The sequence below is a fragment of the Monomorium pharaonis genome, chromosome 5, assembly GCF_013373865.1.
Source record: "Monomorium pharaonis isolate MP-MQ-018 chromosome 5, ASM1337386v2, whole genome shotgun sequence".
In the NCBI taxonomy this organism is placed as follows: domain Eukaryota; kingdom Metazoa; phylum Arthropoda; class Insecta; order Hymenoptera; family Formicidae; genus Monomorium; species Monomorium pharaonis.
This window is the reverse complement of record NC_050471.1, coordinates 22045103-22070819: the sequence shown is the minus strand read 5'-3', so window position 1 is coordinate 22070819 and position 25717 is coordinate 22045103. Positions and strand designations below refer to the sequence as shown.

Here is a 25717-nt window from a genome sequence, read left to right as displayed (position 1 = left end):
ACGCACAAAAATGAAGGGGGCGGCGTACAATTTGTTTTAATAAATAGAAAAAAAATTGTTATTTATTACTCACCTAACGACAATATTTTTTTCGTTCTCAATATAAAATTTAATTCATGGATTGCTATTAATATGTGTACTTTAATTCTGGAAAGGAATTTCTAAATTTATACAAGAAATACATATGAAATCTCATTAATGATGTACATAAATGACTCTACATTATCAATCTCGATCAAATTTCAAAGGCACTCCAGGATCCCCTTAAATGTAATAATAAATCCAGTTTTATGTTTTGTTCATTTAAGATTTAAGACAGCCAATGAGATCTTTTAGTAAGAATTTAAATATTTTATAAATCTTTAGAAAGTCTTCTATATTCAGAGGGCGAGAAAGAGGGGGAGAAGGGAGAAAAACTTACGATAAAAAGATTAAAAATGTAAATGTCTTGATAAATGCAATCATTCCAAGAATCTTTCCTATCACGGGTATAAATATTCAAGAAATTGAATATTCATGATCTTAATAGTTCAGGTATCGCAGAATCGAAATTTGATGCTTCAACAACTTCCAATCGTCTTGAAAGAGAGAGATGTTTTTGTAACGCAGCAAATAAACAGATCTATTTCCTTTAATCGCATACCTTAGTTAATTAGTTTTCTACACACGTAGTTTTCTACACACAAAGTGTTACGCGTGTAGAAAATATCTAATCGAGTAATTAAATCGATAAAATTAGCAAGTATTGCAGATCATTTACAGATTGCGCAAATTTTGTGCTAGACTTTTGTTAAAAATTCAAAAATTATTTATCAACTACCAGGGACATTACACTATTTCTATAGGACAGCCAATAGTTGGGTAGGAAAACTGGGTTGTCCGCAAGTGCAGGCCAGGAGATTTGTCACGTCGTAAATCGGATCACCGTAGAACTAACGATTTTGCCGATACCCAAAGAGCGTTTCCACGTTCGCGGTCGGGCGTAACTGACTCGGTATCGAGATTTAGGTTTATACTATGTTAGGCCGACGTCTATCGACTCAATGATCCACTCCACTTCCCGTAAGATAACACCTCTGCAACTCGACGACAATCGGCTCTGTTGGCTATCACATTGACAAAATTCTTGTGAAAATAAGGTATAAAGATTCGGGAGTCTGAAGATTACGGCAGTGAAAAATAGTAGGTATTTATATGTTGAGAAATAAAACCTTTAATTTATCCATACCACCTTTCAATTTATCTTTACGTATTTGTACAAAATCTTTCTCTATTTCGATTTCTATACGTTTAAATCCTCGAAAGATTAGTTTCTTTCAATTTCAGATATTTTTATTTTTATTCTGTTAATGCGTTTTTTTTTAATATTAAATTCTTGGATAATTTGATAGACGCGATAGCTGCAAAATGGTCGACACTAAAAAGAATGGAGAAACTTTGTAGAGGAAGAGAAAAGAATGAGGGAAGTGTCATTAAGCCAACTCCTTAAGAGACTCTCCCGTTTATCTTTTTATCCGTGAATTAAGTTAATTTTTTAATATGCCCAGTGAAACTTGCTTCGGTATCCTTCCACCGTTTCTCGTGTTAGTCTTCCACCTTTTGTTTTCTGCTTCATTTTCTTGTCACCACCGGTGGAATTCTTTGAAGGGTCATCAGCGGGCTCGGTAACCTCCATGAGGATTTCCAAGAACACCTTTTACGACGTCGCCGGATCAGCTTTTAATTAATGTTGGACGCCCACAATCCTCGGAAGATTCTACAGCCCTCCGAGTTATTAAACCTTTTCCTTAAAACTCTTAGCTGCACGTCTAAACCGAATTAATGGTGCATTCCTAAAAGTTACTGGAAAAATCTTTATTCCATTTTTCAAACGATTAAGAATTCTTAAAGAATAAAAAATATTTACTTCTCTTTCACCAAAATCACATAGTAATAGATATTAAGTTAACATAACCCAGAGCAATTTTATAGTTGCAACTTTTTTTCGATCTAGTTTTATTTATTGCAAAATATCTTTTTGTGCTTCTAACTTTCTAACCAGAATATTCTTTTTCTTAAGTCGTCTATCTATCAATTAAAAAAAAATTGTTTAAAATCGGTGCATATCGAGATATAAGCAAAAGAAAACGCCAGATTAGAAATATCCAAATGTGTGTAAATCGTCAGTTTTTTGAAGTATGAGTACAAATAAAGGTTGCAAGTCCTGTATTGAAATAAGAAAATCTGATGAGCTTTTGTGATAAAAGAAACCAAACGCTTTAAAATTAAAAAAGAATATTCCAAATTTTTTTGTTAAAACTTAAATTTACAAACACATGTTAAAAATTTAAAGTTGTATGACAGCATTGTATTATACTTATTGTACTGTATTTAAAGTTCAAAAAATATTTTTTTAAGCAGTGTTTTCAAGGTAAACATTCGCGTATATAGAAATAGTAGACATACATAAGCATAAAAGTATAGGCAGAAATTGCGGTTGTGACAACCACATTCGAAAAGGTGGAGAGCAACCTGATAAATAATTCAGCAATCAATTTACACAACTTCCCGCTGCAACGACCGAACAGTTTGCATTAGCATTCGACAAGTCACTCTACAAGACTTTGATTTTGTTTCTAGCGCGCACGTGGTCTGCCTCGATTACTTTCAGGATGCGCCACTCAATTTTTGCCTTATCTGAAAGTTAATATTATTGTATAATGTGAAACGACGATCAAACTTTATACTAGTTCAGTAAAATAGAAAAAGACATCAATGCATAAACTTAAAAAATGTATTTATAATTCTATAATATATATTAAAAAATATTGTAATTGCTTTGTAAAGTATGCACATATGTGTACTTTACAAAAAAATTTATATTATTGAATAACTAAATAAATTAAAACTTTTTTATTAAAACTAATTTTTTCTTTCTTTTTTAATTAAAACAAAAGGAAGACCTGCTTTAATATTACTTAGTTAATTAACAATCTTACTTAGATCATTTGAACTACTGGTGCGTGAAAGTTTCGTAAAAATTAGGCGAGGGTCTGAGAACAGGCCAACTAAAAGTATTACTTCTTCCTTTCGGGACGGGAAATTTTCTGTGGACTTATTATCTCCAGTAATGAGTCCGTTGCTATTTCAAAGATTATTTTCGGGGAGAACACTCCGTTGAACTTAATATCCTCTTAATGTAACGCGCATCAGTTATTGCGAAACTTTCTGACAGAGGCATAAATCTTCACCTACGTATAATATCTGTCGTGTGTGAAATCGTCGAATTAGTCGTTGTAGCTCACATCCTAATATTTACGTTATATAATATAAAATATAATGTGTAATGTCGCGGTTATATAGTCAATAATATATATTGCTAAGTACCTCAAGCGAATAGATAATTAAGCCCGCCTAATGGAAACTTTACTGCTTTGTGCATTTGAATAAACATTAATCGAATAACAATTAGTATGTTTATTAGTTTCCAATGTGTAGAAGGACTAGTACGTAAATTTAAATAAATAGATGAAACTGTTCCAGTTTGACGCAACCTAAATATTTATTATGTTACATAGAATAAAATATCAGTTATCATATTGTATATTTTTATTGTATTTAAATAAATATCTTTCTCTTACTAAACAATTAACAAATTGAAACAATCTCCCAGGTGCGTGTATACCATGCTGGCCAATCGATATATGTATCGTACTCGAACACATATCACGTATGATCAAACTTTTAATCATTTATCGCAGATGTAGGTCAAAAAGTTACTCCGGGTATACCATATGGCCCTTGTGATAAAAGTTGATTTAGCATTATGTTACAGTCAGTTTCGATAAAGTTTTTAAAACGAGAAATATCTTGGATGTTTTCAATGTAAAATTTACATGAATATTTCTGCGAGCCTGTTAACACAAAAAGTTTCGACATAATTCCTCTTGAGGCAATTATACGTTTAATCGTATATGATTTATTAATTGATTCTTGAAAAATCAAAGATGGAATTACGCGCGCCAATTTCGTGACATCGCTGAAACATGAGAGAGTAAACCCTAAGAGATAGAAAGAAGCTAATGGATTTAACCGATTCGAAGTTTCTTTAGTCAGAACGAACGTCCGCTCCATGAACGGCTGAACTTTACGCTTGGACGCCGCAAATTGCGTTAGTTTCGTTGCCTTTGTTCTAACGCTAGCGCGCTGCAATTAACCGAGTTAACGTTTATTATCCGCTAGTGACGACACAATATTCGGTGTTTATCGACTTTTCCCCCGGCGACCAGGTGAGTCGCGGTGTAACGCAGGTCTAGGCAAAATATCGATGCTGGATCCTCCCGAAAGGATAGCGCGCGCCGCAAGCGTAATAGAATTTTCCGGGAATGGCATCGTAAAAGACCCGGCCGGATCCTGCGGGGATCCTGCGGAGAATACAGGACTCCCCCGAAAAAGTATAGCATTATCCATTGAGATAATTTGATAATCGAGATTCGGGCGAAGAGCTTTAATGACTTTCCCAGGGTTCTAGACTTGTTATTCATGTCCCAAAAGATTTATAGATTTCCATTTCTTTTAAAAAGTTTACAAACTTTATATTTCAATAAATTATTAACTTCTTCAAGTGATTTATTATTATTATCTCTTTGACAATTGGATAGTAATGACAATAATCAATATAAATGAGCTTTAAGTAATATTTATTTCGACAATTTTTAGTCAGTCTGACATTATTGTGACTATAGGACAAGAAAGCAGTACTTACTGAAGTCACCACGACGTAACTTATAAATCTACACTGAGAAAAAAAATTGCTAGATACAAATGAATATTTATTTGAACAGTGCTAATAACATATTTTATAGAAAATCAATAATATTTATTTCAAACAAGTAATATTTTCTAAATTATAAAAAACTAGTACTTGTTTTAAATAAATATTATTGATTTTCTATAAAATAATGTTATTAGTACTATTCCAAGAAATATTTATTTGAATCTAGTATTTTTTTTCTCAGTGTACAAGTGTAACCTTTGTATTATTGTACAAAATAATATTTAACAGTATTATACATTTATATAAAAATTATTTATAAGAACTTCTTTTTAATTTAAAAAAAAATCGCATTATTTTTAATTATTCTTGCTTGGCGTTGTAACACTTGAAATACATATAAGAGAGTACAAATTATTCCTTTCTTATTCTAAAGCAATGTTGCTACTCACTCAAGAAGCGAACGGCGAGAGTATTGTCTGCACGTCGCGTTACGGATTTGAAATCCTTTCTCTCCCCCCCTCCCCTTCCCCCTGTTTTCCCCGAGAGATTACGTGATGGTCATAAAAATTTTGATGTCTATCCGCGAGACACGAAAAAGCCAATCCTCTCTCGGCACGGAGGAATAAAGCCCCGCCATTTTCTCGACCTCTCGTATCTGCGTGCGCACGAGCACGATTTTGCTTTACCGCAGAAGCTGGCACACAAAGAGCAACGCGCGGACTCGTCCTCGGACTCTAGGAGGATTTCTAACTCAGAGGATGGGTCGAGCACAAGGAACTCTAAAGGATCGCGGATGGTCAGCTTATGCGAGTTTATCGCCCAGAGACGCACGCGAAGTTAGAAACGTCACGCCGTTCGCGTCGCAACGAGATGCCGCTTCCCGACCGTTAAGTTTACGTGGATATAGGAAAGAGTTGCTGAATGCATACCGATCGTACTTTACTAAATCGTACTTTATCAATATTTTATATTTTCAATTAATTAGCAACATTTAACAACCAAAAAAGTGAAATAAATTAGTGATATGGACAAAAATTTAATAGATTACTTCTTGTTTTATGCGTGCTAATGACACTTTAGGAAATTAGCTCGAATCATAACTAATGTTTATTTTTCATTAATTTATATGTAATGTACTCGTAAAGTTTTATTTTATTCGGAATTTGTATGTACTTCCATCTGGTCGTACAACTTGTTTATATGGCAACCAATTCCCTAAACGTATTTTTTGCGAAAAAGCTTGTCGTAAATTAATTTATTATTGGTAAAAGAATTAACACACTCCAATGCCGTTAAATGACAAACAAAAGACACGTGAAAGAGAAAATGTACGAAAAATATATACGGTCCCATTAGCCATATGCATAATTTTCTCATACACTGAAAAAAAAATTCTTCATAATATCAATGTATGGCGTTTATTGACTAAAATTTATTAATACAATAAACTGTTTGTTAATAGTATAAATATCACATTGAACTTTTTCATTAGTCATAAATAAATTTATTAATATAACGAATTATTCTTTGTTACAATAAATAAAACATCATGATAATAAAATAATTCATTGGACCAATTTTAATAAATTTTTCATTAGTAGAATGAATACTTCACTAGAATTTATGTACAGTTTTGCTTCAGTGTATTTTACGACACACTTTCTATACACATTAGAGATTGTCAGACATTCCATTTCTTGCACGGCACAATGAAATAATGTGCCATTAGATTTGCGCGATCAAGCGACGAATCCTTTCACGCTTAGACTAACATGGCAATTCGATTCTTCGCGCAGGCCCGAGACAAATGGCAGGGCGGGACTCTCGGTTTCTTTCTCGCGACAGAAAAAGAGTCTTTTCTTCCTGAATCACTCGTGCCGTAAAGTAAATCTTTCCATCTGCAGGATTGCACGGAAGTCCGACAATACAGCTGTCCTATATTTCCGTTTCTATCGCCCGGTAAGACATAGGACGATGCTTTAGTCCTCGCGTCGCCAGAATGGACAAGTAAATCTTCCACGCTCAAGGTCGCACAAAAGCAAGAAATACTTCACACCTCGCGTGCCGCGAGCTCTTCTTCAAGAGCTGCGACAAACGGCATTCATATTCCTCCCCCCCCTGTATTCCACTTGAGTAAGCATTCTCGCGTAAACAATCTTGCGAACGATGAATTTATGTCGATCCTCTCAGTTGCATGCAGACACTATACTAAACTATTACGTAAATTTGAAAATATGAGAAATATCGCTCTCTAATACTTTATCTATTCCCCTCCGTTGAACGTTCTTCCGTTTCTGATATACATGCGGTGGTTATCCCTCACTTGAAATAAAGATTGCTCAATCCGGCTGGCAGACGCAAGGGTGCACCGTAAGACCGAATAATATCACAGGATTTTCGTAAGTCCCCCCGGTATGGAAGGACGCACTCGGCTCGGGCTATACTGCAGGAGATATATTACCGTCTACTGTCTTCCCTGCTATCAACGAAAGCGACATAAGACCGGAGAAACGTCGGATTCCCACGTATCATCGTGGACGGATAAATTTACTCAACGTTCTGTCAGCATAGAAAGAAGGACGAGACTGCTCCGACTACGGATCAGAAATGCGATAAAGCCGAGGTTCGACAAATCGTATCACGTATTGCCTTTATACTTGCCGCATACAAAGCATGATAAAAAATTTATTTTCATATTTTATATTTCATTGATATCCTCTATCTCTTTCGCATTAATATCTTTGTTGATTAATATTTAGGCGTACCTTTTTATTTTGAACCTCCTGCACATTAAATTTAAACATTTTTTGCTCCGTCATTTTTTACAAATATAGCTCAAGTTCACGAAGTCTCAAATTTTTACATACCCTCGAGTCCCACACGTTCTTTGAATGCAAAGTAATTTTAAAAAATTAAAAGTGTTTTTAAATTTTATAATTTCCTAAACTTATAATATTGGTTTCTAAGATCTTCAATCCGCACATTCTTAGAATCACTAACTTTCGCCCGAAAGGCTCTCGAAACGTTTGATCTTTAGATAAAAGTCCTTCGTTTAGGAGGAAAAATATAGAGAAGGATTCACTAAAGTACGTCGTCCCTTTTTTCGCTGAACGGTATTCCGAGATTGGCTCAAGGGGGACCTTAACCTTCTGAAAGTCTTAACTAAGGGTCACGCGCCCGAAGGCATGGAAGAAAAAACGGTGCGTAGATATATTTTACGTACCATCATTTTTCTGGAAAATCGATCGAGAATGTGATTGAATTTTATCGCTTGCTCGTATAGCGTGACATTTTAAAAAGAAGAAAAATCGAATGTTTAAAATTTGTAAAAGACGCTTTTATATTTATAATACGAACGTTTAAGACTGTGATATTTTAAGAACAGAGACTTTGTATTCTGAAATTGTAAATGAGTAATTATGAAAATCCAAGAGTTCAAAGTTTCTATTATTATAGAATTTGAAATCTTTTCGAAACTAAAATATCCGATTACGACTTGCAGGCAGAGGAACCACTCACGAAACGTTATTCCAGTTATTCCGAGACCATAACTAAATAAGAAACTGTATCTATTTTCCATTGTATTAAGTTACTGCTTAAGTTAAAACATAAACAGAATAGTAGCCTACGTTTCCGGGACCATTACCCAACATCGATCCGACTGCGATAAGAATTTCGTTAAATTTGCATTTCCGGGTAGATAAGTTTTATCCGAAAAGAAAGATGTCCGCTACGCGATACCGTTCTAGGTGGAAAAGGCTGATCTAATTTTGTTCCGTTGTTATCTCAGTATTGAGATATACATATGTTAAGTATTTTGTGATTATAAGGTGTGAGCCAAAGTCGATTGACAGCACAGAGCTGAACAATTTAGAAATCTATACTTCTTGCAATAGTTTATTTTGCAATTGCCCACTATTCTAATAATTTAAGATCGAATAATGCGTTCTTGAATTACCAGTTATACTGAAAAGATAACTGTTTTTTGACATATAGATGTGAGTTAAGTTCAGAAACAAAAATCACCATCGCTGTACATCATATATCGTTACACGTAATGAACTGTGGAGTGAAGATGGAAAAGTTACAGGTTGGATGTAGTCCAATTATGCATTTGTCTCTCTGTATTGAAGGATCAATAAGAGCGTTCGCTGAGTTGAAACGCTAAATGGACGTTTGAATGTACGATGCCTTTGTATTATGTGATTGGTGCATTTGGCAATCAATGGTACTCGATGCAGTTCCGCCAGGAATTGCGCCGAGATGCAAGCAGACTTTCATAAATGCAATGGCTGGACTCTTCTGTATTAGAGCGATAATCCCAGATACCGCTCGGGAAGTTTATAACCACGCGTGTTATGCCCCGAGGGTGAATTCAAAATGCGCGCCGCGGATAATCCCAGCTTACACGAAGTGCGAAAAGATGTTCATGCAGGATACGTATTCACATTTGCATCGTTGTTTAAATGCAAGTTAACGGTTCACTTAAAATACTTTCAAATATTTTCCAATGCAATGTGCTTAATTATCTTTCTTAATTGTTAATTTTAATGCATATATCACTTTGTTAACGTACCTAAGCGCTTTATCCAATCTTTGTCATACTGTTTAAGTGGAGTTAATGTTAAGAAGAGTAGAACTGTTTTCTTCTGTAGATAACAATATATCTAAGAAACAAATTAATAACAAAATTAACTGTTTCATTTGTTTATTACTTCTATTTTTTTTAATTTTTTGTAGGCTATAAACATTTCTACAAAAAGAAAATTATTTTATTGTATTTTTCGCTTATTTCTTGCTTTTTATAAACTACATAATTGTATAATATCATATTGCAATAAGCAGAAACTATTCTACAGTTTTTGTTTCCTGTATTAGATGTGGCGATTATATTTTACTAACTTTTTCCCTCTCTCTCTCCCTCTCCCCGCTCTTATTCTGTCTCTCTTTCTCTTTCTCTCTCAGGTGCACGTGCGCGCACAGACATTTAATGAATATTACAGAAGTTTGTTAGCTGGTACAGTCTGCTAATCTCTATTTAACTAGTCCTTAAATACAACTAAGTCTTTACATCATTCTACAGTATTTGCTATTGTAAACTATGTAGCTATGTGTACGACAAATACATATACAATAATTTAAAAGGTATGTGCATTTATAATACTAGAATCATTTGTACAACATATCCAAGAATGAAACTGTCAGTAATTCATATGTATCATTTGTTCAGCATTGATAAATGCTTGTGTTAATTACGTATACTATGCGTGAGCAATAGTTTCAATAACTTTCAATTTGAATACATTTAAGTGCACAATATTTTACGGTTGTTAGTGTGATTGTCTGATATCGTGACCAATCATAAGCAATTATCGATAGAGCGTACGAATTCGCTTGCTCGTTTGCTCTCGAATTTTCATTTTACCTTCATTTGTGCCCGAGCATATCGTTCACTCACATTGTTTCATATCGCTGAAAATATGAGCAACCAATTGTCGAAGCAATTCAAGTGCCAACCAACGTACGATAATTACATTGGCACACGTTCTATTGTTACTCACTAATAAAAATTGCTTTTAATTGGTTAAATCCATTTTAATTTAACTACTTGGATCATTAAACATAATAATTCATGACTAATATTTCCCGCATAGATTTCAGAACTCTTTTATAGTCGCGAATATGCGAATTCGTCAATTGGCCTTAAAACTTTCCAATCTTTAAACCCTTTTGTCTGTCATAATAGCTAAGTTCGTAAGCTTAATTATGTCGAGCTGATAAAGCTATAGGGATCGCCATCGTGGTGAAATTGCTAGCAGATATCACGCAGAACCTCCCGAGCACGAAATTAAGCTGTCGGTTTTTATGAGACGGTTTTAATCGTTGAGTTTCGTTAATGCCGTCACGTCGCCAGCATTAAACCCACTTTCCTCGTGCTAATGAGTAATATTTAATTAAAAGGCGTTCGTTGAGAGAAAATGTATTTTCCGCCAAATCTGGATCTTTTGACTAAAAAAAATATAATTGTCAAGGTTATATATTTTAATTTTTAATTTATATTTTATTTATATTGTGATATATATATGATTAAATTTAGTTTGAAGTACAATATTTAAAGATTTAAATAAAACTCTTTAGATAAAAATTATAAAAAATGCTGAAGTGGGTCAAAATGTTTAAACGTTTGTTTAGATTTATTTATTTTATATAATAACTTGCATATACTATATTATATGTGTACAATATTATTTTTCAGTATTATTATTGTGATTTAGCTCTTATTAATTTTCTCTTCTTTTTTTTTTAAATTTTATATCTAAAAGCCGTATCCGTTTTTCAATAATTAATTTTTGTTATGATAAAGTGCTTTTTTAATTCCGCAAAAATTACGAGAATAATTTTCTATAAACAAAAGTGATAATAAATCCCGATCGAACATTGATCCCGTGCACAGACGAAAATTCAGTTGAAAGTTTTAACTGAATTGGCAAATATTGGAACGGGGCCGGGCCCGCGCATTTCTGTGTAACATCGGATTAACGAAAGCACACGTGGAATTGAAATTCAGGAAGGGACGACTCGACGAAACTTTCAAACTTGCTCTGTGGATTATCAGTAGAGAGCGAAACAGTCTCATAACGCCGGAGTGTTTGCAAAAACTGCAAATCCGCTAGAAAATTTCGTGGAAATTCGTGGAAAACGGACGACGGAAATGGACTGATAGGAAAACCTCAGATTTGAATTTCATTCGAGAATAAACGCGCTATATGCACAAGATCTAACAGAATCTCGTCGAACTCGTCTTGGGCGCGCGTTCTTGTCAATAACCGAAATACGTACGTACCTTTCTTGATAGAATTCAATTGCGATGCTAGCATGACTCTAGACAAACTGCAAACGCAGATTCACAAACCCCTATAAAGCTCAAGTCGTTATATATGCTGCGCTCGGAGTGACAACAGAATTCCGTTCGACCCTAGCCACCCTAGCCAGCTCCCGTTGCCGACCACCCGGCCGCTCGATTGTTAAGAGTTGAATAGAGAAAAATTGGATGCTATTCGTCGTCGTGTTGGGAGCAATGGTAGAAGTTGAAAAAAAATCTATTGTCAGCTGGCACGTGTAATTCATAGTGTGGCTTCCTGGATTCGAGTCGGTCTTCCTATCCGCCACGTCATCCGTTTTTTATTGTGAGCGGCTTCGCGCGTTTCGTTGTCGCGTACATGCAGCTAGTTTATTCGCAAAGTTTCCACGTAGTTATCATTGTTGTTACTCTGTAGCTCCCACCTAGCTGCAATTTCAGAAAACACTCTCGCGTTGATAAACTTATGTTTGTATAACCGTCGAAAATTCGAGGATAAATGCAAATTTATCTATCTGATGTAACACGTTTTTTATTCGTATTTTCACGAAAGAAATTATTAAATATATATATATATATATATATATATGAGTATTGCATAGAATAATAGTATTAATAGATATATAATATATTGTCCAATAATGCACAAGTATGCATATACCATACGTATACTGGTATACATTTTATACATATTACATTGAATAATATTAAGTAGTTTAATAAAAATTAAGTACAGTCTACATAGATTAATAAACATTTATCAAAACGATACACGATTATGGATAAACTTTGAAAGAATATTTTTAATTCAAGAATGAATCATTTTAATACTTGTACAACGCTTTTCTCCAGCTCTATCAGGATCTAGTAATCCTCCAGTAAGAGATATGCTATCTAGTAGGTATAAGACAGTAAAGTTTCAAGTTTCGGTTATCGAGCCCGAAATCTTCAGCGATGTATGTGATCGACGGTAGTTTTAGGAAGACGAAGAGCGGCGCGTCGCTCCGCGCTTAAGTGCGTTGAGTGAGTAAACGTCTAAGCTTGCTCGTGCCTCCTTGTAACGGCCATATATAGTAATATAGTGCCGCGGGGCCGTGCATAACGTAAATCCATGTTTACTATGCTAATACCTGGAAACTTGCCGGTTGAAAGGATGCCGAGAAACGTCCCATCAAATATGCAGGGCCACTTGCACGGCCTGTGTGTATGCAAGGATAGGGAGGGGGGTGTGGGCCAAGCAGTAGGAAGAAGCCCGTTTTCATGGAGTCTGCTAAACTCTAGCTAGCGCTATATTGAAATAGTGGTCGGGACTTCCCTTGTCTACTCTTGTCAGCTCTCGTCTACGCCACGGGTTTGTACCAGGGTGAGTACAGAGGAGGCGAAACTGTTGCGTTTATGGCTACGTCGACGGATCCTTATAAAGCCTTAGCTTCTTGAATTATTGTTAGAGTAAGTCTCTATCACTCGTAACTGCAAGAGCTTATATCGGACTCAATTTTTATATTCATCATTAAATCAATTCTAAGAAACTTTAATAATTTTTTACTCTCTAAATCGGAAATTAGTGTACGTTTTATTCATTAAAAATGACAATAAATAGTCTAATTTTTATAATATACTTTACATACAACTATTAATTAGTGATATATGCACCATCTTTTAGTGATAACATACTGATTCCGATATTCTGATTGATGAAATTATCCTCTTCTTAGAGTCACCGATGATTACAGTTATAAGTACAGCAAGTACTAGAAATTAATAAAATTTTACTGATTGAGACTTGATGATTAAAAGTATATATTTTTAATTCAGTCGAAGAAAATTGTTTTAGTATTGCTACACTTTTAAACTTTCAAATTTCTTTGTCCTTTGAAGTTTACTTCTCTTATCTGGAAGAGGTTAAAAAACGAACAAGTTCTATGCTAATTGGATTCCTGAACATTCCCGGTAAATGTCAGACCGCGTGGCCTTGAAATTCTTGTGTATTATATCCCCGGAGAACTCTTTCCAGACCTCCAATCTCATAATATAAAATGAGATTAATCTGCGATTCAAAAAAACTTGAGCTAGCTTTGAACGCGAGAATCAAATGCGTTGTTCGGAGGAAGCGAATTTTTTAACTGCATCAGCGATGCCTCACCCACCACTCCTAATCCGCGTTTGACGATACACTGGAACGGTAAGCTCTTAATCGCGTTATCCGCATCTCCATATAATGCCCAGGTACTTGTTATCTACCTGTTATGTTACCCACACCATCGTGGCTTTTAATCGCCGCGGCGTTTACACCGACACGATCTAATAATCATGTTTAAAACTACGACAAATTTTTCCTTTCAATGTTCCCCACGGACTGAATACATTTTTTAAAAAGTTAAAGCAAAATATTCCTCCCTCCTCCTCATATTACATATTACCAATTTTAGAAGAAGAAAACAAAATCAAAATTTTTAGATGTAAGCTCTATAATACCTGTTGTTAAATTGATGTATTGGTGCTAATAAAATATGATCAATTTAATTAATTTGATCAATTTTCGGCTTCTCGAATCTGAAATTGCAATTCGCAAATCTATGCATATTCAGATAGACTATGAAAGTTAAATTAAACGAATCTAAAAATTTAATTTAATTTTGAGAACCATGCTTTATCCCCAAAAAGCAACGTTAAGGACATGCGAAACTATTCGACAGTCTCTCCTGAAAGCGGTTTTCGATTGCATACACATACGTGCGCAAAGTATTGCTTCGTGCATTCGCATGTATGTGCATGTAACGGATGCGCGCAATTACGATTCAAATTTTACGACTTGCTTAACTTAAATTACACGACCCCAATTAAGTGAGATCGTGCCCGGAGCCCGCGCGACTGCCAAGTTCTGCATAGCGTTTTCCAGCCCTTCTCCATCCCTTCTCTCTCTCTCTCTCTCTCTGGCTCTTTTCATACTCTGCGTCCAGACAGCTCTCTGTTTGCGTCTCCGCTCAAAAACTACTCGCTTGCCTTCTAATCTCGTTTACTGACAAAAATCCGCCAAGAGAATGCTGATACTCGCACTCTGGAAATGATTATTTAATTATTTTCTTTTAGATGTCTCAAAACTATCGCGCTACATGCTGGACTTTTTGCTAATTCCATGTTTATTCAGTTTCCCAACAAAAATTCTTTAAATAAAACTTTCCAGAATTTCATAATTATAAGCTTTTTTTTAAATAAGAGAGTCTTTACACTAGCTGTGTGTGTATGTATCTAAATAACAAGATTGAAATTAAAGTTACAATTTTAACAATCATAAACAGAAATTAATAATTTAAAAATAAAATAAAATAAAAATGATTTACAAAATAAAATGATATCTTTTATATAAATTAATAAACATTATATATATATTGTATATACATATACTTTATTATTCCACAAAAGACTATAGAAAAAAATGTTCAGAAAGTATGGCTCTAGTTTCTTACAAAAACAACTTGTAGAGCCAAAAAGTATTAACTTGTGTTACTGAGACTTATTGAGACGTTGCTCTTGCTTTCTTTCCCAAGCGTCGTAAAAGCTCGGCACGCAGCGGCGATTGCTGTAAAGCTGCTGTTGTAGTGTTTATCAATTTAATTTAACACACCCCTCCCCCTGCTGCTGCATGATAACAGTGATCGTAGTTTATTTTATCGCATACTAAAGGAAGATACCGCGAGTTTATGACGCGGGATATAACGCAGAGAGTTGCCAGAACGCTTAGGTGAATTTGGATTCGACCAGCTGCGTGCTATCCCGTGCATGTGAGTTTGCACACATGTGCGTTTGTATTTCCGTAGGTCTCTTCTTATGAATGTAGTTTCAGACTACTATACAAGTTTTACTAACTATATTCAGTTTGATAAGATTTGAATTCATACAACATTCTTACATTTTAAAGTATTTCATAAATGTGAGCATATTGATGAACGCTGGAGAATGATGGGAATAATTTATTTAAAGCGATAAAACGTAATGAAATTTATTAATGAAGCGATAGCAGCATGGCGTTAGTCTCCCGAGATGTATTTGTAATAATTTACATTAAAAGCGTTTTGTTGATCTGTTATTTGCTTTATTTACACCAGCGGACAGACTGGGATTTTGCAATAATAATAATTATTATTATTACTCCAACAAAGATTAAATTATTTATTGCTTTATTATTTACGTAATCAATAAAGTAAAATTTAGACATATTTTTCAAAATATTCTTGCATTTTCAAATTTATTTTTTAATAATTTTTTTATTTTACCGTTATTTTATTATTTAATAAATTATTATTTCTTAAAAATTGATTTATACATAAAAATTATTAATATACTATAAATTGAAATATTATTAAATATCTGAAAATTTTGTACGTTAAAACTGGTTTATTAAATATTATATTATTTTATTGTGTTTTAAAACTTATTTTATATTCAAAATATTATCACACACAGCTGAAAATGTATTTCTACAATTGTTAATAAATTTGTAGTGTATCTAATAATTCCTCTAACAGCACAACAATAATTTGTTTCGAGTAAATTTTCATTTTACAGTTAATTTTTAAATCTCTGCTGCTTATGGAGTTTAAAGTGCAATTTATTTTCTAGAAATCTTTTGTTATTTGCAATGTCGTATTTTTGTTGATTCAATAAATGTAAATATTAAACTCGACGCATACATTAATTATAAAGATAAATTTAAAATAAAGCGCTCTCTGAAATGTCATGCATGTTCAGGTCAAAATAAAAGTTTACGCGTAGCAAAGGTTAACGGTAATTTATTTACAATGCTTTATAAATTTTAGGTAAATCGAAACAGATCAATAATTTTATGAAATAACCGAGACGTCACAGAAAGCGATACAAAATTAATTATTGTTAAAACTTAACGAAATCTGGCACAGCCAAGCTTTGTCCAGGCTACGTTTACAAACTTGCTGGCGATATTGCGACGAACGAAGTAATTAATTTGCTTTCACGTACTGCGCACATTATGTGCGGATTATGCCCGTCGCAGTTTGCACTGCAAAGTTCGCGATGTAATTACGTACTTTTGATTCTGTTTGTGCATAATGAGTCGCGAGCGATAAAGTTACTGAAGCCACCTGCAAGTTTCGTCGTGTTACAGCTACGCAATCTCTCGTAATATCGCCAGCAATAATTGATCCGCGTTACGCCGAATTTACACTATTCACCTTGGGAAATAATCTCATCTATCCTCATATATTAGTCATTATAATCGCAGTCCCTCCAACCCGAGCAAATGTCTAAAGTCTGGAAAAAACATTTCATTTTTTAAAAATAAATTTTGTTAGTATAATATAAAATTATAAAGTTACTGTGTATTTATGAAACACATAAAGAATAAATAAGTATGTCATATTAAATAAAAAGATGCAATTTTATATTTTTCCAGTAGAGCACTTTTCACAATTCTTCCCATATATAGATTACTTTATTGATGATGCAGGTGATGATCAAAAGTGGACGGTATAAACTAGGTTTTACAAGCCGGATTGTCACAATAACGAGCTAAAAATGATACTCCGAAAGCACAGGCCAAAGCGGGACTGAGTAATCGGATTTCCGATGATGGACGAATAACATCATTGGAAAAATGGTCGACCCCGCGGCGACGTATTGTTACGCTAACAAATTCTCCCTTTGACTTTTAAACTCGGATTACTACTATTTTGCAGGAAAAAGGCGTATCATGCATTTTCTGTAAATTGTTGCTCGTGTTACACTACGTCAGATTATATATTAGATTTAAACATGTCATATCAATTATTTCATTATTTCAGCATTAAGACACATTTTGCACAAAACAGTTTCTGATAACGCATCCACGCTTCGAAACAATGAAAGACCATTGAAAGTCAACGTCCGAACGTTACGATTATCGGCGCTCGTTAATATTAACTCATCTGACACCGTTAATTAACGAGCACCATGTCCATACATATTATCCAAAGCCTGCGGAGACAAAGTTAAAACTATTTCATGGATGTTTGACATCCGTTGTTTTGATCACGACGCGAGAGGAGGGGGAGGGGGCAGGGAGGATGAATAAATTGATACCAATGCGCGCATGTCGTGAGAAGTCTCTCGCTGATGACCTATCGCGCTAATCTATTTTCCGAACGGGATTTATCGAGCATTCCAGCAAATGCAGCAAGCTCGCTGTAATATCGAATTTTGGCGTTAACGTTAAACATTTTCGCGTTGCAGCCATTTCGAAACGTTCGAGTGCAACGGCTCGTTCGTCCAATCGCCGAATTTATCTCCAGTTCGCTTCGATTAATACCCGCCCCGCGTATTAATTCACTGTCATCCGCAAAAGATCAAAGGACTCGATTTTTGAGCTTTTTGAGCTCTCCGATTATGCTAATGTAAATGTAACTATAATGTATTATATACCAATCATTTACTATATACTGCAATTAATATATATATGTACAGATATATATCTTTTTTTATGGTTACGTAAAGATACGTAACATTTAAACCATAAAAAAAAGTAGAACAAAGTGCCTATAATACTCATATTTAAAAAGTATTAAATTCATATTCCTTCCCCGTTTTAATTTAGTTTTATGCCTACAGACATATTAGTTCTTTTATATACATTTTTGTTTCTATTTATTATTACTTACTATATTTACTTTATATTTACAATTTATATAATATAAGTTTAAATAATAAAGTGTAGAATTTGTGTATTTATCTTATATTTTTGATTCAGTAAAAGTATGGATTATTTAATGAAAGTTTTTATACACCTCGGAAAAATTGGCACAAATTTTTTTTTATATATTCGTACAAATTTTTAGAACATCTTTTATGCAGTTTGTCCTCGTTATAGTATCGCGAAAGACATTCTGTGTGCGCAGTGAAGGAAAACGGATTTAAAATGGATCTGCATTAATCCGAATAAAGAGTCTCGGCAAATACGGTGCTAACTTGCGAAGTACTTTGAGACGGAAGACTTACCTGATTAAGATTCTGAGATAATTTCGGAGGAGGTTGGGGAGAATCAGAGGAGGGTTAGGGAAAAATTTTCTCGACAGATCACGGAATCTCTGTTCCAATACCAAGCTATGGAATACTCGGCAAGCATCAAGATCTAACTGCGAAAGAAGGTGGAAATTCGAAAGATATTTCTACTGTTGCAAAAGGAAAGAGATTGTTGAATGAATTAAAAGAGAGAAGATCTCACGTTTAGTAAATTTCTAACGAAAGAACATATAACGTTGCTTTAAAGCACCTCTTTTATCAAGAATGGCGTTTGTGAGTCAGTTATATATCTATTAATCAAACTAAATTAAACATAATATTAGAAATGTTAACAACTTCCATTTAATCTCAAATTAAATATAGTGTTACATTTTGATGTCAAATGTCTAAAATTGATGACTAAAATAGATAACTTGAATATATGTATTTTTTTCGAAATCTGTGTCCTTTCAAAAAATAAAATTTACTAAGATAAACTTTATTCTAACATTTTCTGAATTGTGTGTGTGTGTGTGTGTGTGTGTGTAAACCACCGAGAAGTGCATACAGTAAGAACATCGGAATTGTAAATTTCTTTCATTGAAGAACTCTCCGGAGGCGTTCTTTATCGCGAAATATGGACCTACCACTTGCCGCATCACTCTCGTCGTTATGGTCGCAAAAGTAAAACGGAAGTGGCTCTTATCGAAACAAAGAGCGATGTTGACCGTGTGTCTAGTCGTATAGAAAGTCGCATCTAGTGAAAGAAAGAAAGAAAAACAGAGAAAAGAAATGGCAAAACTTTCCAAAGACTGTCAATTTGTATAAAAAAAGTACAGAAATAAAACTAAAAGCTGCTATAAAACCAAAAACATACTTCAGAAAGACTTGGATATCTTTCATTCTTGTCTTCTTTTTAAAATAAAGAAAAAACTTAATTCCGTATTTGTAAAAAAAAAACCCGTGATCAGAGAGAATCGTAGATGATAGAAAATACAGAAAGAACATTAGTTTTTCGTATATCTTACATATACACTTTTTTCAAAGATTAAGATTTTTACTTGATTGTCAAATAATTCTTTTATTCAAAGATATTATTTTTGTTTTTTTTTCTTTTCGAAAAGATGCATTAGTAAAGCTGCCGTGTCGCAAAGCTTCGCAAGATGGTATACGAGTGCGGTTCTCTGTAATTTTACGGCTCGATAATTTCATGTTTCATTCCTACCAATTTTCAGGACTTCATATCTTGGAACGTAATGGACGTCGAATATTCCATTTATTACAAATATATCTTAAAACACTACAAAAGAAACACACATACACACACACACATATATAACATTGTATATAATAAATATTAAAGTGCTCATATTGTGTAATTTCATTAAAGTTGTGTTCTAACTTAATTAGAAAAAAATTAAAAAAAAAAGGGAACGTATATTTTCCTACGCATTTTTACCGTATTCAAATTAAATTAACAAAATTATTTCTGCAATTAAAGTCTGCAATATCTTGTTACTTGTTTATTAATTTTAATACCCGTAATTGAAAAAAACTGATAACCTCGCAATGCTCAGCGAGGTCGGCATTTTGTCCGAAACATGGGACAATGGCGGGTCATGTCCGGATACGATCCGCTTCGGCAGGTAGACGGTTCGTGTTCCCGACATGTTCGTGACAAAGAAGACGATGGAGCCGACAACACCGGCACCGTCGTCTTTGTCACCTCAGCTTGCCGCTGGCAAAAGAGAACGACTAAAACGACGCGTCGCGTCGCGACGCGATCCCTTTGTGTCGCAGGCATGGCGGAGAGCGGCAGGAAGCATCCGGTGTTGCTGTACATTCACGGTGAAAGCTACGACTGGGGCAGCGGAAACCCATACGATGGTAGCGTCCTAGCGAGCTACACCGACCAAGTGATCGTCACCATGAACTACCGGTTGGGCGTGCTCGGCTTCCTGAACGCCAACGTGGCTCCGCAGACCAAGGCAAGGGTTGCGAATTATGGCCTCATGGACCAAATCGCTGCCCTGCACTGGGTTAAGGAGCACATCGCACGTTTCGGAGGTGATCCCGAAAATGTCACCCTTATGGGCCAGGGCACCGGGGCCGCTTGCGTACATTTTCTCGCCATTAGCCCCACCGTTATTCGGGGTAAGTAATTAAAGCCGTTGAGTCGACATGGGAGTTCCAACATAGTTGATAACGATATATTAACTATATAACTAACAAAAAACGTGTATTCACGAAAGCTTATAAACTATAAACTCGCTGTGGAGTTGGAAAAAGCAGTACTTTGTTAAAACCGATTATAGTTGTGGATTGTAAAATTCAGACGGACGTAATTAATAAATTTTCTCGAGAACGGAGCCAGTCGAAATTTCTGAACCGTTCGCCGCCATGTTGCGCTCGCAATTATTCAGAGAACATGCCGCGCTCGCGCGTCTCATAAATGATTAAAAGCGCTTTCGCATTACACATAATTGAAGAGTAGCAAGTTTTACATGAGCTTCATTACAGTGCGTTATTTTGCTTCAGTTAATTACGCATTTCGCCAATCATGTATTCGCAAATAAGAAGAAAGAAACTTTCCCCTTTTCATCTCTGAAACGAATTCTCTTCGATTGACTTACGAGCTTGCATTTATATCGATCTATTCAAATTGCAACCGAATCCGCTAACAAGATCTTCAAGAGGAAGACGAAAAGCTGAAACGAGCTTATGCGTGTCAAGCTCGACTTTGTAAAGGAGCATTCCATTACTTTTTTACGGTAAAAGAAGAAACAACCAGTAGGGAACCAAAGGGAAAAGGGGGTTCTTAATTTTAATTATAAATATGTAATGTAACATCCTCTATTTAAATCTTAAAAACAGTTTAATTTTTTTTTTAATTTGAATACAAACATAGAAAGTCAAGTTCTGCAAACTTACATATGTAAAGTAAACACAGTTTCTCATGTACTGAAAAAGAAATGTTGCATCAATTAGACATCTAGATGTAGCCAGTGTGTCCGTTAAAAAACGGACGAATCAAAAGTCTTGTAAAAATTATTATTATAGTAAAGCCTGTTTAAAAACGTTTAACTTATAAAAGTCTCGAGTCCTACTATAACTAGAAATTTTATTTTAGTTTCACCAAAACGTACATACATACTCAATTATATATGTCTTATTGATATAATTAAACCATTTTTCTCAATGTATGATCTTAATATTATTTTACCATATTATTTAACCATAAAATTGTATAATGTCGTCAGAGGAGAATGCGGAGATTCTTTCTGGAATCTTAAGAGCAGAGAGTGCTAAAAACCTCAAGGTCTAGCGATCAGAACGCTCCGTGGAAAACTTCGTCACTCGTATGCCATATGTCGCGGGAAAATCGCCATCTTCATAACGCATACCTCACTTCGGAAAAAGGGAGAGAAAAGAGTTCAGAAATGAGAAGTAGCTTAAACCAGCAGGAATATCAGCTCGAAATTTCTTCCTCCGATATCCACCGTCCCGTTGCTTTTGCAGGGTCCGCGATATTTTCGAGGACGAACACGCGCGGATCGGCGCGGTAACACATTGCCGAGGATATTGGCTGTCTCCCTTTATATCTTCATCCAGTAACAGCAGCAGTAGACCATCTTCGTGGTCGTGCTCACGGTTAACGTTCGACGGTTAACAGCCCCTGCAAACCCCACCGGGGGTGGACACGGCTGAGAGGATAAGGGAAAGCCTCGCTCTTACCCCGGTCTCTCTTTACCTCCTTCCGTCTTCTTCTTTTCATCCTTGTTTCATCTCGCTCCTCCGCTCGTGATATTATGTGCGTGAAATATCGTCCCTTCCGGCGCCACCTTCGTCGTGGGCGCTATTGGAAAATACTTTCCTCCCTTATGAGAAGGGTACAGCCATCCACGCGTGTCCAAGATGGTAGTTTTCCTCTTCCCTCGCTCTTTATACATACATCGCGGTCGTTTTACGGTCTTTGCCTATAGTTTCTTGATTTTATTAATTGCAGAACCGTAATATATCTCAAACTGTAAAAATTACTCAAATGATTGCGCAATCGAGTGACTGGAGTGGATTTGGAGGCTTGTTGATCTATCACTTGAGGAAGAGTGAGCGATCAGATTGACGAGGAGTTTTTTTTTTTATGGTCATGAATATGGTAATGGACTAGTAGAATGTTAATCATCGTAAACGAGATTTACGAAAAATGGCAAACGCTTGGTTTTGTACGCCATTTCCCTTTCTTTTTGCGATTAAACATCAGATTTATGTCGCCACTGCTTTCGGCATTCTGATGTTAACGTCGTAAAATTCTTTCGCCTAATAAAACTCGCATTGTTTGTAAATTCTATTATTTAAAACGCTTGTACTCGTTCGTTTCGTAAGAGGAAAAGCATCATTTCCTTTTATTTGTTTGCGCACGGAAGGATCTCCGATCGGAAAGGATTCTGGCATGCCGACTTTTCTCTCACCGTCCTAGCTTCACGGATGCTTCATTCTTTCTCGTATCACGGAGGATAGAAATGAGAATTCCATTTTTCCAAGGTGGCTAGGTGGCTGTCTTGAGACGCGACGATGTCCTGTTATTTCCTGCTTTTGCCATCTAAAAACCTCTCATCTCTCTTTCTCTCCCTTTTCGCGTCGTCCCTTCTCTCTCTTTCTTCAACCTTCTCATGTTAATTTCTTTAATAAGTTGCTTTCACTTTATAAGTTAATGAGACAATCAAAGCATAACAACTTCTCAAAATTAGAGAAATATTCTTTTGATATTTTTATCACCTTGAAATTGAGAAACATATTATTATCTCTAAAATTACACTTTAATTATAATTAAAAGCCTCAAGCCTACATAACGTACTCTGAAGGAAAACAAATTAAATTGTAAAAAATACGAGTTTCAAAAAATGCTTTATGTAGCAAAACAAAGATGAAGAAAGTAATTTGATATACTAGAAGAAAATAATTTCTATTTTAACGCGGTGCTTATATAATGCAACCACTGACGAGTTAATGGCGTCAACAACGAGAAGAGCGGAGATTGAAAATTCCTTCTTAAAGAACAAAACGGAGCATCCCGTTTTTTTCTTAGGTAAATAACGTCTATGTGAGTCCGCGCGAGAATGATTTTCTTCTCGGATAATTATGTGACGTCGGCTACCTCTTTCTTCAGGTTCGAGTGCGACTTTGGTTTGTCTTTCTTTTCTCACTAAGAGTAACGACGTGGCTCCCAACCAGTCGCGGCGCCATTTTCGTCGGCATAATTTCCTCCTCAAACAATCCACTCGTATAATATTCAGTGTCGCAATCGCTGCGCTTCTTCTGGCATCAGAAAGAACGATTCAAGATATCACGCTCCAAAGACTTGATTGTCAGGGATACATAAATTTTAAAAACTCAAGATAAACTACAAGTTAAAATAAATAACAATTTAAAGTATAAAAATTGATTTGAAATTTTTACAAATGCATTATTTTTATATGTGATATAAGCTAAGCAAATATCTACTATTAGAATATTTAAAAATGTAGATACTTAAAAAATTTAAATAGAAAATAAGATAATATATTTAACAATTTTCAACTTAAAAAAATTGCACAAACATAATTAATTTTATAATCCCATAGAGAGACACATGTGATGTGTAAAGAAACAAAGTAATCGTGAAATATCTTTCTTATTCTTGCAGGATTATTTAAGCGAGCTATACTACTGTCGGGCAGCGCTCTTTCATCCTGGGCCGTGGTGGAAGATCCTGTATCCTACGCTCTGAAATTAGCCAAAGCTATCAATTGCTCCATTCCTGATGATCTTCTCAAAGATAATGAGCTTATAGTTGATTGTTTGAGAGAAAGCAGTCTGGACGACCTAATGCAAGTCGACATTCAGCCCCCGACGTTTCTTAGCGCGTTTGGTCCAAGTGTCGATGGTGTCGTTATCAAACCAGATTTCCAAAAGGATCTTCTATCCTACCTCGGTCCTGAGTTTCAAGGATTTGGGTGAGTAGTCAGAATCTATTAATTCTTAAAATTTCAAATTTTGCTCTCTAATTTTGTAAATTAAAAAAAATTGTTTTCTGCCGACATAAAAAGATTCTAATTTTTATTTTTAATTTTGTCGAATTATTCTGCACCATTATACACATATATTTTAAAGTTTCTCAATTGTCATCATCAATATGGTGCAAAAAGTGTGACAAAGTGCGTTCGGCATTGCGAACTTTTAGTGCCATTTTGGATATGGTCACATAGTGCAAATGGGAGAAAGGATAAAATCTGGAGACACAGCGAGGAAAAAGAGGGAAAAGGGGAAAATCCTCGGATTCCGGTAGAACGGGCTTAATAGAGTTTTATGGTAATGCGGCGTATATTTCTACATTTTCTTTCGCGGCGGCAAAGGAAATCCGTGAAGCGGCGGAAAAGTTATTTTGATGTGTGCACTTCCGGGCTCGGCTTTGCTTTCTTGCCCAGAGAGGGGTCTCGTACTTAACGTCGGCTTCCACAATAATTCCGCCTTCCGTCTTCCGTCTGACGGATCCCGGAGTTTTCTCGTTAAATGGAAAAAGGGAGCTAAACGAGCCGGTTCCACCGCGAACATTAGCGTGGTTCATTAACGCGATTGTAAACGACCTGCCCCAACTCTACAACGTCATTAGCATACTTACAATCGAAGATCGCACCACGTCCGTGCCGGAAACCATGGAACGAGTTCATGTTATCATCTTTACTCCCAACCAAGTTACATTTTCTACTTAATCACAAAATTTCCAAATTTTACAAATGCTAATGGTATCCTAATTGTCAAATTATTTACATTATCTTACATTCCTGTTATAAACTTGTGATCTTAATTACTCAATTGCTTTTCCTTTAGTTTATTTTCTTCTCAAATTTTCACTTGCTTTACTCTATTTTCATCAATTTTATTATTTTCTGTTTTACGCTTATTTCAGAGTGATTCTGTTTTATGCATATATTCAGGGTGATTCCGAACGACCCAGGCGTTCTTGCAAAGCTTATTCCTGAGTTAATGATTCGTATTCTGAGAGGATTTTTCTTTTACTGAAATTTTTTTTGTCTAAATCCTTACTATTTGAATTA

General features: G+C 35.1%; 1 protein-coding gene across 2 annotated transcripts in view; it reads left to right on the top strand.

The window, feature by feature from the left end:
• LOC105833651 (neuroligin-4, Y-linked) overlaps window positions 1-25717 on the top strand; it is a 217941-nt gene that overhangs the window by 114210 nt on the left and 78014 nt on the right. For both annotated transcript variants that reach the window (XM_036287401.1, XM_036287400.1), the window contains exons 5-6: window positions 20424-20777; window positions 24307-24616. In XM_036287401.1, coding sequence (XP_036143294.1) covers window positions 20424-20777; window positions 24307-24616 — 664 coding nt within the window. The remainder of the gene's footprint in view (window positions 1-20423; window positions 20778-24306; window positions 24617-25717) is intronic.